The sequence below is a fragment of the Macrobrachium rosenbergii genome, chromosome 25 (genome assembly GCF_040412425.1).
Source record: "Macrobrachium rosenbergii isolate ZJJX-2024 chromosome 25, ASM4041242v1, whole genome shotgun sequence".
In the NCBI taxonomy this organism is placed as follows: Eukaryota; Metazoa; Arthropoda; class Malacostraca; order Decapoda; family Palaemonidae; genus Macrobrachium; species Macrobrachium rosenbergii.
This window is the reverse complement of record NC_089765.1, coordinates 19,566,543-19,578,991: the sequence shown is the minus strand read 5'-3', so window position 1 is coordinate 19,578,991 and position 12,449 is coordinate 19,566,543. Positions and strand designations below refer to the sequence as shown.

The 12,449-nt window shown below is 35.4% G+C and overlaps 1 protein-coding gene across 1 annotated transcript; it reads left to right on the top strand.

Annotated features, from left to right (window-relative positions):
• The first annotated feature begins 1,244 nt into the window (after window positions 1-1,244).
• Window positions 1,245-11,889, top strand: Nmdmc (NAD-dependent methylenetetrahydrofolate dehydrogenase). The gene is given in 9 exon segments (XM_067127035.1): window positions 1,245-1,484; window positions 3,439-3,623; window positions 3,891-4,000; window positions 4,398-4,492; window positions 5,912-5,955; window positions 5,958-5,981; window positions 9,671-9,772; window positions 9,935-10,168; window positions 11,632-11,889. Coding segments are annotated over 9 exon segments (999 nt in total). The 5' UTR covers window positions 1,245-1,389; the 3' UTR covers window positions 11,742-11,889.
• The last annotated feature ends 560 nt before the right edge of the window (window positions 11,890-12,449 follow it).

Below are 12,449 nucleotides of genomic sequence, written 5' to 3'. Positions count from 1 at the left end.
AAAGAGAATGAAAATCTACTACCTTTCCGAATAAACTAAACAGGAAAAATCGCCATTTAAAATAAGCTTAATTTTTTTCCTTTTACAATAAACTAAAATCCATGTTCTCTAAAGGTTAATAAATCATGTTTTCTTTAAGATAAATGAGAACATGAACAGTTTTTCAACACAAACTAAAAGTAATGATCTTTCTTTCATAATAAACTAAGGCCCTCTTCGTTTCAAAACATATTAAAACCCTACTTTCTTCAAGATAAAATATGTAAATGTCAGTATCTTCAAAATACTTACAGTCTACTTCCTTTCAAGATAAACTAAAAGTCCACTGCCGTTCAACAATAATTACAAGTTTTGTCTGGGCTTACCAACGCATTTTGTTCTGGGCATCTATTGACTCCACGCCTCCTGATACTTTGAATATTTTCCATTCATAATCTGTTATAACACAGGAAAACAAATTATTTAGGAAAACTGCAAATTGTAATAGACAGATATCTGGGGGCCAATTAGGAACTGACTGATATTTAAGAAATTATTTATGGGCTACCTATAGCAAGAGCCCTGCTGGCATAAGGCTGCAATAGCTTAAACTAAAACAACAAGCCATAATTCACTGGGCAAAACAAAGATTTAGATAATAATAGCATAAACGAGAAATATAAAAATATGGAAAAATAAAAAAATCAGTTATAGAAATAATATATACATACATATATACATATATGTCTGAAAATTGGTGGTCCCCCCCATGAAATTTTTCTGGATCCGCCAATGCCACTGGGGCATGATACATCTTGAGAATTCACGCCTACGCATCTACCCTGAGGATGGATGCGCTTTGTTTCTTGCCCCAACCTTTGAGTGGTAGGTGTTCAAGAGGTCTGATGTGGACCTCTGGACTCTTCCAATAATCAGAGGTACTTACGGGTTGGTTTTATGGTGGAGCTTGAATTCGATTTGCATGGGATATTCTGTATCCATTAAGCACTGAATGTAGAGTTGACTGAACGGTGCAATTATGTATTATAGGGGATCACTTTGTAGAATAAAAGTCAAAGTGCAAATTGAACAACTTATTTATTAAAAGCCTATAAAGGATCACGTAGGCTCATAAGCAGGGAATAATTAATAATAAGAAGTAAATAATGAATAACTACGTAAACCATCCTCTGTTGACGCATGATTGCAAAAAGCAGCTGAACTGAGGTGTGCAGTTGCAAAGACAAAATTAAAGCATATCACACCTTAAATTGACACTAATACTGACCGAGTTGCCTGTGCCAACTTCAAGTGCCTTGCCAGATTGAGGGTCTAAATCGAGAAGTGTTTGTAAAGTGTTAAGTTGACTGTGAGGGTCCACGACTTCTCGTGCAAGACCCAAAGGTTAAAATGCTCCGGAAAGTTTTAAGTCGGTCTGTAGAGATTATAAGAACAGTGCCACATACGGAGAGGTCCGCACGAGGATTCGCTACGTCAGGCTGTTTGTAAGTTTTGTTGGATAAGCTTAAGTCTGCGTATTAAGTCTGACCCTTTTTAGTTATAATAGTTCCTCCTATCAACGTATTATTTTTTTGCTATGATCCCGCTTAGTTGTTAACCCCCCCCCCCCTCAATCTGGTTAATAGCATATGTGCAATTAACTCTTCATTCTTAATAATCGTAAATTATATATATTTTTATGGCACAGGTTAGATTTTTACGTGAATCTGGCAGTCTCATTATTAAGTTAACCTTCCTGAACCTAACGTACCCCTGGCCAGGGTCTTTGGGGGCCACAAATTGCCTTCCCGTGGGTTTGCTTTGAAATTCAGTAGACTTTTAACATCCGAATTCAGCTTGATATAAAAATTTAGCCATAGCAGAGTTACTAATTACCCAGGCTACTTATTTCTTGTGTTTTTTATTCTTGACCCATTCATCAGTTGAAGAAATTGTTCTGCACCTCAAGAGCCTGTGCATGTTAGGTTATTCAGCATCACTAGGCTAGTCTTGTTTTTGTAGTGTCCACTAAACCTGTAGTCTATAGGAATGATTTTAATCAGTTAAAGAAGTCTGTGAATGTATTTTAATTAAGCATAACTTATGGTAATTTATTGAACAGTCTGGGGGCAGATTTTCCAGATGTCTAAAGCCCATCTGGAAGTTGAATAGAGTCTCTAACATTCTATACAGGCCAGCACCACCATGCCTCAGTGTTATTATAACTGTTCTTTGCTGGAAGATAAGTAGCATCTCTTTCGTATGTTTGGTTTTTCATACTTATTTACATGAAATGTTAAGACAACACTTTTATTTAGCCTACTGTACATTCTAGCCCAGATGAATAACCATTGCAATTCTATGGTTATCAATGGCGTGCATTCATGTGACAGTAGATCGTCAATTAATCTTTCATCTCTATTTGTAATATTATTTATTCTTCACTTGGTAATTATGCCATAGATTGAATTCCAATAAACCCTCCCATGTTTTAATTTCGAATCAGCATTTTGTTAGTATGCTCATGTTCCTCAGGAGATATCCCGGCACTTTCACTATTATTAACAATCCAAGCTGCAACCGTAACTGGAAAAGCAAAATGCTTGAAGGACTAGGGTTGCAATAGGAGAGGAACCCAGTACATAAAAGGAAATTGAGAAGAATAAAGTGTGAGTGAGAAATAGCATAGAAAAACAAGATGAATAAAATAAAATCATTAAACAAATAACAGACTATTAATTGAGACTTTTGTCAGACTGCTCCCTCAGTCTCTTAAGTTCTCAATTTTTCCCAGCAGTAAGACATTCAGTCATATCCTCATTTAATTTCATCTTTTTTCAGTCCATTTCTTAATATCAATCTTGATGTTACTGAGCTTCTTTTTATTTTTTTTCTGTATACAGGCAGTCCCCGGTTTACGACGGGGGTTCCGTTTTTACGCCGTGTCGTAAACCAAAAATCGTCGTAAACCGAAAAATCGTCGAAAATATTCAAAAATCGTAAGAAAACCTTACTTTTAATGCTTTAGGTGCATTGAAAACGATTTAAACTGCATTTTTATTGAGTTTTTCATCAAAAAACCTCCAAATTATGATTATTCTGCCATTTTGGAGCCATATTTCTTCCGTCGGATAGGCATACGGCGCGTCGTAACCCTGGAACATGCGTCGTAAACCGGGAAATAATTTCTGATGAATATATTTGAAAAGTGTCGTAACCTCGGAACGTTGTAAGCTGGACCCGTCGTAAACCGGGGACTGCCTGTGCATGTATTTGATTGCCTTTGGCATTGTCTAGTTTATAAAAAGTATTACAGTAGCCTAGTGTATTTTCATTTTCATGCACTCCATTGTTAGAGTAAATCATCATTTTGTTTGAATTACTGTGCAAATTGTGGGTGGAACATGGTACAATAGAACCAAGAAGATACCTACCTCAGCATGTTTATATTTTTTTCAGACTTAGAGCTCAACTTATCGATGGCAAGAAGGTTGCAGGGGAGATATATCAAGAATTGTCAGCAGAGGTTCAAAGTATAGTAGCCAGTGGTAAAAGAGCCCCCCATTTAGTCTTAGTGCGTGTTGGGGTAGACCCAGCATCTGGAAGTTATGTTAAAAACAAAATGAAGGCAGCGGAAAAGATTGGTAAGGTTTTTTCTTTGATACCTTACAGGTAAACATGTGGTACAGGTAATTTAGAACCTTTTATGACTCATGTATTTCATTAGTGTTATGTACATTTAATTGTCCCAAATTTTAGAGGAAATCAGTCATGTTTTATATGTAAATTAGTACATTGATATCCTGAGAATAAGATAGAGTCCCAGAATTGTTTTGCTTGATATTATTTTTTAATTTCTCTTTTCTCATCCACCCCATTGCCATTTTCAATAGATAAGTTTCTCTTTGCAGGTATGCAAAGTACAATTCACCATCTTCCTGAAGATACCAGCCAGTCATCATTACTCTCTCTAATCAATGAACTTAATGTGGACCCTGACGTGGATGGGATCTTGGTGCAGGTGGGATGAGTAGAATAATTGTATATTGGACAGTGACGTCCTGTGTTTGATATGATATTGAAAAATATAGATGAAGCAAGCATGCAGTTTTGAAGCTGTGATGCATGAATAGACTTTGTTAAGATAATGGGTTTGTATTTTCTTATTGAGATTACAGTATCCCATAATACTGTAAGGATTACAGTAGTCACTTTCAGCCAGTCAGAATCCACCTTTGAGCACAATTTTGTACTAAAAAGAACATGTTTCAGTCACAGAGCAAGCATATGTGAAGGTATGGCTTTGTGAACTGTAATAATTATGTTTAAGACAGTTTGAGGATAGGTCTAGGTACTAATTAGTGGCATTAGATACCATTGGTGTATGTGATTTTTTATTGTGCATTAAATTGTTCCAGTTGCCTGTACCACCTCATATGGAGGAGAAGATAATTTGCAATTCTGTTATCCCTGAAAAAGATGTTGATGGCTTCCATATTACCAATATTGGCAGGTAAGTGATAGTAAACAAACAAAGTGCTTATGTTAAGATGTACTGTAATTGTAAATCATAGTTTTATACTATCTGATTGGGAAGAAAGAATGCCTATATAAATTTTGAAGAGCTATTTTGAAAAAAACATCATGTGAGAATTAGCCCATGTCCTTTTGAATGAAAATCTCTCTCTCTCTCTCTCTCTCTCTCTGTTATGTTTTATTTTGTGCTTAAGATATTTTGAATGGAAAGAAGTTTAAAGTTTTTACATTAAAGTGTTAAAAATAAATTCATGTATATTGAGGGAGTAATGTATAAAGTGGTATACGTGTGGTGTTTAATCTTTATAGTATAAATATCATGACTTGTATTTCTTAAAAAAATTTTAATGTGATTAGTGCTTTTGATAGGAATTTACATTTAATAGTGTAGTTTTCAGAATGCAAGATCCAAATCTAAAATAAAAGTTTACATGGAATGAACCTATTGCATAAAATTTTCAATGATTAATAGTGGTATTGTTCCCATTTCCAATGTTTTCTTCGAAAAGAATTTTTTCATATTTTAGTAGTACTGTTGCAACCCTTTATCAGTGTACATAGCTAGAAATACATAATTCAAGTTAGTTAAGGTGCTTTTGTCTCCTTTTTAATGTTTTACATTTGTAATATCTTGCTTATTGAATAATGATAGTGAAGAGAAATTGCAGGCAGGTGAGACTTTGAAATTTCATGTAAGAGGAGATAATTGAAAGTGAGAAAGAGTAAGGTTGTGAAGGTAAATGGCAAGTAGTTAAGAGTAGTGAATGTTAGTTTGAATGATGAAAGTGAAGGAGATTAGGAAGAATTGAAAGTGTATGAAGAGATTTTTATGGAAGTAATGTGTGGATGTTTAATGTTAATTAAGGAAACCAAGTGGAAGCATATGTTGCATAAAAATGCTTGAAAGTAAGAGATTTGGTTAAGCAAAGGAGTGATAAAAGATGAATCAGAGAATTATGAGGTTGACTGAAGAGAATGAAGGGTGATAGATTAGCAAAAAATGTATGTTGCTGAAGTAATGTGAGGATGGAGGAAATGAAGACAGAAAGTCACGAGGAGTAGAATGGAAGAAGTACTGGAATGAAAAGGCCTTAATAGAAGGAAGAACAATGCTGTTGAGACACTTTATTTACATAAAGATTGCTGATTGATGTGTGAAATGTTATACCTCTTTTCCCCTAATGTGCAATTTAATTGGTTCTTTTTTTTAAATGTCTGATGCTTCTTTTGCTTTTGGAAAGTGTACATCATTGCTGTACTTTGTATATTCTAAATAAAGTACTGGACAAGCTCTGCCCCATGAGTAAATGTCTAATCTGAGATTGTAATGGAGTTAGATAGAATGAGGCCATCTTCATACTACTAATAATATTTTGGTGTGGTGATTTTGTTGCAGGTTTTGTTTAGATATGGAGTGTTTTGGTCCATGTACTCCTTTAGGGTCATGGAATTGATAAGACGGTATGGTGAGTGTATCAAAGTGAAGTGCATGAGATTGGATTTGTGGTCCTTTTAAATCTTGAGTTACCTGCTTCATTTGGTTCTTTCATCTTGGCTCCTGTAAAGCAAAATTTTGAAGGCAAAGATTTAAGATTGAAGTTTCCATGGTAAGGGAAGGCTTGTGCACCCCATGTATTATGTGTTGTATATAGTCACACGGGATGCCAAGTTACTTCGTGTAAAACTTGCTTTAGGGGAAGTTTCTTTCAGCTTACAATGGAAGCAACAATCTCTTTTTTTATATATTCAGTTGTTTAACATAAACCCATTACTTAAACAATGCCTGGTTTGTGCATCGCTTGAAATCCCCTATACATCATTCCACTGTATTGAGAACAAGATAAAGTTGGTCAGTTAGGTTGGTGCATGTGCATATACAGTAGTTCCTAAAGTCTGTCTACAGATGGGTCAGCTCCTAACTATTTAGTGCTAAGTGTTAAGATTAATGGGTCAACGCCTAACTATTTAGTGCTAAGTGATAAGATTAATGTGAATAATAAAATTTTTAGTGAGATCTTAACATAGGTTTGGTTTTTTGCACGCTCATTTTTTCAGTCGTCTGTCTTCTGCATGCCTGCATATACATTCAGTGTTAAACTGCTTCCTGCCACTGTCAGCAGAGTCTTCACTTTTCTCAGCATCTGTTTCCCAGCAAACTGCTTCCTGCCACCGTCAGCAGTCTTCACTTTTCTCAGCATCTGTTTCCCAGCATTATCCCCATCTCCTGTCTCATGTACTTACAGCTGCTCATGTGCTCATCTGAACTTCTGCTTGCAGCTTTGTGTCTTCTTCTAGTTGTTCTTGCACTACTGTTTTGTATTGCTCACCTAAATCTTTATTGCATGAACAAGTTTTTGCATTCTGTCTTCAGTCTCACACACCTGCATCTAGCCATGTGTCCAGTTCCATTATTACCTGCTTCAGTCACCTACCTCCAGCCATGAACTTGCAAAAATATTCAGGCACTGTTATGCATATGTCTCATTACTTTTAGAGATTTAGAGGTGCCCTAAAGAATACTCTGAATATTAGTCAGGGTCTCCTCTGGACCTGGTGATGTACTGACTTTGTTTCATGCTCTTGCAAATTGGCTTCCTGCTAGGCACTCAGCTTTCAGTATCTCCTTACATTAGTCCTTTTCAAGAAGTTAGTGCACCATAACCTGGTACTTAAACCAGTCCCCACACCCAGCCTCAGGGTTCTGTTGTAGCTGGATCAGACTGCTCAGAGTAAGTAAGCTTCTAAACCACTGAAGACCCATGGACTGTATACACATGTTCCAACCTACCTGAGCTGCCTGATCATATTTTTTCCTCCTACATTGGAATGATGTGCGGGATTTAGTTCAATGCATGAAGTAGGCTATACTAAAGTAATAGGTTTTTATGAATAAAAATTTGATCATAGCAACCCCATCAAATATATTGTGCCCACTTCACAGTCTGCTGTTATCCCCAGAATCAGTTATTGTTCACGAAAGAAGAAGAGAACCCTCTTCCAGCACCAGTACCACCTGATCCCACAGGTATCCATCCACCAACCACCTCCTGTTTTGTGTCAGCTGAACTGGAAACTGCTCTAGCTTTCTTTCAGCTTCTTTTGTTAGGTTAGAATTTTAGCATTTTCCTTTCCTAGTCACTTTTTTCCCTTTGTAGTCATTTTTTTCCCTTTTGTAAGAAAGTGTAAGAGTTGAGAAAGAAAGTGTCATGTGTCTCTGTTTCTTGTACATCTTGCTCCCAAGCCAGATTGTAGCAAGTATTCAGTGAATGTTCGGTGTATTGAGGTTTTTCATGTAAATAATTTATACTCCATATATATCACTACTGTATTTGTATCACACTCTCATGGATTCATCAAATCCTTGAATATGCCTTTTTGAGATTTTGAGAGTCTTTAACCCTGTCATAGTAGTTTCCAAGAACTCTCCTGGATCCATCAGCCCTTCACAAACACTCTGGAACAACCAGTGACATGACATTCTCCCCTACTCTGATTCAAGCATAGTAGACTGATGATGTGGTATCTTGCAACTGCATGTTCAGTCTACACAGAATATAAGGTGGTTGGTGGACGACGGAGGCAATAGAGCTCAGGTGGCACTAATGTCATAAGAAAGTGCTCTTCATTTTCTTTTTTGAACAAAAGACTGGGTCTGGGGATCATCGCAGAGCCTGGTACGTGTGCAATATGATTAATTGGTTTTCAAGAAAAATGTTTGTGTTAAAAAGATTTTTAGACAATTTTTTTTCACTATTGGTTTCAGTTTAGAATCCTCTTCTCCTTTATTTGATTTGTCGCACACACTTATGCCTACATTTTGCACATCTTATCTCCTATATTTTCTTAAGAATAGTGTGTAGAAAATTGTGATTTGAGAAATATATCCTATGCTCCAAATTTTCTGCTCCTAATCTAACTCTGAAGTTCATCTGATTCTTGCATTTTATAATTTCTGACGTTGGATAAATCCACTTTGCGTGTCAAGTGTGTTACCTGCTTGTGTATTAGGATGGAGGATTAGATGTTTCCTTTTTTGATAGATGTAGTACGTTAAATACTGTAATTTGCTGTGTTTACTCTTGATTTTGTAAAGGCTGCTGTTCAGAAATTTTTATTTATATGTTGAAGTCACTATATTTTACTGCATATTAGAATATAAGTAGGTCCTTATTATTTACTAGCAAAATTGCTTGTTTATGTAAGTATTCAACCATAGTTTAGTTAAATGTTTATCCACAGCCATGCACCTTAAAGCTGGCATCTTACTTTTCAGTTGATTCACTGCATTTCAGTTGTTAAAATAGAGTATGTTTTTGCCACAATTAATTCAGTGTAACTTTATTGTTCTGTTATTGAAATCGTGTGAACTACATATTACAAACCATTTTTTTTTTTTACAAGCGCCTCACTTTTGGTGATTGCCTATTCTGGAATATAGACAGTTACAGTACATGTATGCATGTAATTACAGGACGTGTTGTTTAATCTGAACATCTCAGCAGAATTTCTGAGCATGAGATTGCCAGAAGAACAAAGGGTGACATAGTCACTTTAAAAAAATTACTTTTTAAGCATAAATTTAATAATTTATTGCAAGTTGTTAGAACTTTTAACACAAGAGAAAATAACCTCATACTTTACTTGTAAAAGCAAAAACACAAAAGATAATTTGGAAACAAAGTAAAAGTTATTTAGGAGGTGCTAGACTGTCGTATGGCTCACCCAGAGGATTTGGTCTGGTGTATGAACTGAAAATGGAACAAGGTAAAGTGTAGAGGGTAAAATTTTCAATTATGCAAATTTAAGGCTTCATTCTTGGAGTTTTTTGTTGCACATCAAATTATGATGCATGAATGTTATTCATTGTCATTTCCAAACTCAACCTTATTACTACTTTCAGAAAGCAAGGAACCACAAGAATTCTGTACTGTGTGAAATGTGATTTTGAACACTGTGCCTTAAATTGACATTTTTATTTATGTATATGTCAGAGAAATAAAAAAAATCAGCAGTACTATGCTGTACTCATTAAGTACATTTTATTGATAGATAACAACATTTCAAGTTCATTGATACTGTATAAATTTCACTCCTCACAGGTTAGTCCCTGTAAAGTCATGTTAATGAGACTTTTTTTTTTTTTTTTGTGGTGCAGGTATTGAAACCTATGGTAAAAATGCTGTTGTATGTGGACGAAGCAAAAACGTAGGAATGCCTATAGCAATGCTCTTGCATGGTGATGGTGTTCGTCCTGATGGTGAGTAGTGTAATGACTGATCTGGATATCACTATATATGAGCTGATTTTATGTTTTTTTGTTTGTTTTCAGTGTGTGTACTTTTTTATACAGTAATTCCATTTGGTTCTTTGTATTAAACCTGTCTCTTACTGATTGGTTCTATTTTTCCTCTTTGTGAAGGTGCAACTGGAGGTTTAGATGCAACTACAACCATCTGTCACCGTTACACACCAACTGATCAGTTGAGAGTCTTCACTGCAACAGCCGATATCATTGTCACTGCTGCGGGGGTCCCTGGTCTTATTACTGGTGACATGATAAAGCCAGGATGCGCCATTATAGATGTCGGAATCAATCGAATTAAAGATCCCGTCACAGGCAAAGCGAAGTTGGTTGGTGATTGTGACTTTGAAAGTAAGTAGAGGAAATCATATTTTCTAGTTTTACTTTTGATTTTCTTTCTCAAAGGATAAATTTCTGGGGTCTTTTTCTGTTATTTTCTTGACTGTTCAGTGATTGTTTTAAATTAATGGATTTCCTTGTTAGTTGCTGAATATTTTTGTGCTTTTCATTAATAGATGTAATTTTTGCTTTACTGTACTGGTTCACTTTGCTTGGAAGTAATTAATTTATATGAAAATGTTTGCAAGGGAAAATTTCTTATGAAAAAAATGGATAGATTCAAATGGAGAAACTGATTAAGCACTCCTCAAGTTCCCGAAAATTTCCCCAACAAATTAGATATACTTCTTACTGTAAAGTCCTTTGTTATTCAGAGGATTTTGGACTTAAACAATGGCAGTTATATGGAAATGTGGATAATAGGGAGTAGTCTAGTGGCCTTTTGGGTGAAAAAAATGTTACAGCTTTGGTTATCACATACTGTAGGAGTCATGGTTGCATTAATAATCATACGTCAGTGGCAAAAGCTCTCAAACACATCTTGATGCCAATAATGAGCACAAGTCCCCACAAATCAGTGACAATAAGATATGAAACATCTATAGGCCTTGCCTAACAATAAATCAGTGAGGGGGGGGAAATGAAAACTGAGAAAAATAAGACTCCACTTGTGTCGGACAAACAAAATTTAGTCAGCACACACTCCAGCAAGATGCCAAAATTATCGAGTATGGTGAAACAAGCAAGGCACACTTTACAAATAATTATGGATAATTGGGAAAGGAATATTGAAAATCACAAAAATAATCCACAGTAATTTGATGATGCTATCAGGGATTCGACTTAAAAACATGGGAAAAAGGCTCTAAAAGTGATGCACTTTGACAACAGATATAAAATACAAAACAGGTTTGGAATATAGGAAAAAAAAATTATGAAAAATCATTGTCAAATAGACAACAAACACAATGCATCAGCAATTTTCAGAGATTGGTTACATAGAAGAAATTGAGAAAAACAAGGCCGTCATTGATTTCTTTAAATTATATACAATACCTGTATGCTGTATGTGGTTATTGTCACATGTAGTTTGCCCAGAGTCACTCTAGTTTAAACCCCATTTGCTTTTTTCAGCTTGAATGTTAGGCTTTAAGAGCCATCACTAAATGTAGAGCATTATATAAAATGTATTTGTAAAAACAGCATACAACAGGTGCTGTTCTTGTAAACAAATTATACAATTCAGTATTATATACTGTATAAACAAATCACTCCTTCACTATGTAAGCTATTTGAACTCCTCTCCAGTGTGCTTTCTCTTCACGCAGCTGCGTCCCCAGCTACCTACTCAGTAGGCCATAGTTGTACCTCTGTCATCTGGCTGCTTTCTTAGCCAGTACAGTACAGGCATTATGAGCATGCATAAAATAAAGGGTCCTAGATATGATGCAATAAAAGATTTTCTCTTTCCACAGGTTGTGCTGAAAAGGCAGCTTATATTTCTCCAGTGCCTGGTGGTGTTGGACCCATGACTGTAGCAATGTTAATGCGCAACACAGTTATTGCAGCTAAGAGGTCAACTTGATGAATGCTGAATATATTTAAGATATTTAAAAATAATTTATTTCCTCTTCCAGACTGTGACCTTGATTACTTTAGTTTTTTTTCCTTTTGGTAACAAGACTACAACCACTATAACTTTCAAACAAGTATAGGTATCCTTTTTTAAGCATTGAAATGTAGGATACTGATCCATTAGTTTGCTGTTGTCTCTCACTGGATCAGTATTGCTTTGCCTTTTATTAGTGCCGTTTTACAGAGAAAAACATTGTGCCGTTGTCCGTTCGAGGGAAAAGGGTCCATGTATATTAGATTGTCTCAATAGCATTCAGTGCTTTAGTCTTCCTGTAGTATTTATCTGGGTGGAATATGGTTATGCTGTGCTTTCAATTGATATTTATACCAAATTTTGTTAAAATATTGTAACCAATATTTTCAGATATTTTAAAAATTGTGTTTGATAATAGCAATATATATACTGTATATGCAAAAGCAGTAATTTTTTTTTATAATAAGCATTGTAGCCTAGCTATTTCAATACTTTTATACATTCTAGCTAAAAGCATTTTAAGATGAAAAGTTCCAAAGGGATTCAGATTTTCAATAAAACTCAAATGTAATACTCTGCATGTTTTGATAATACTCATCCTTCTAAAAGGTTTGAATTCAAGCTGACAAGGTTCTATTATTGAAGACTAGTCTGTTGTTCAGATGATCCTTCTCCCCCCTGAAG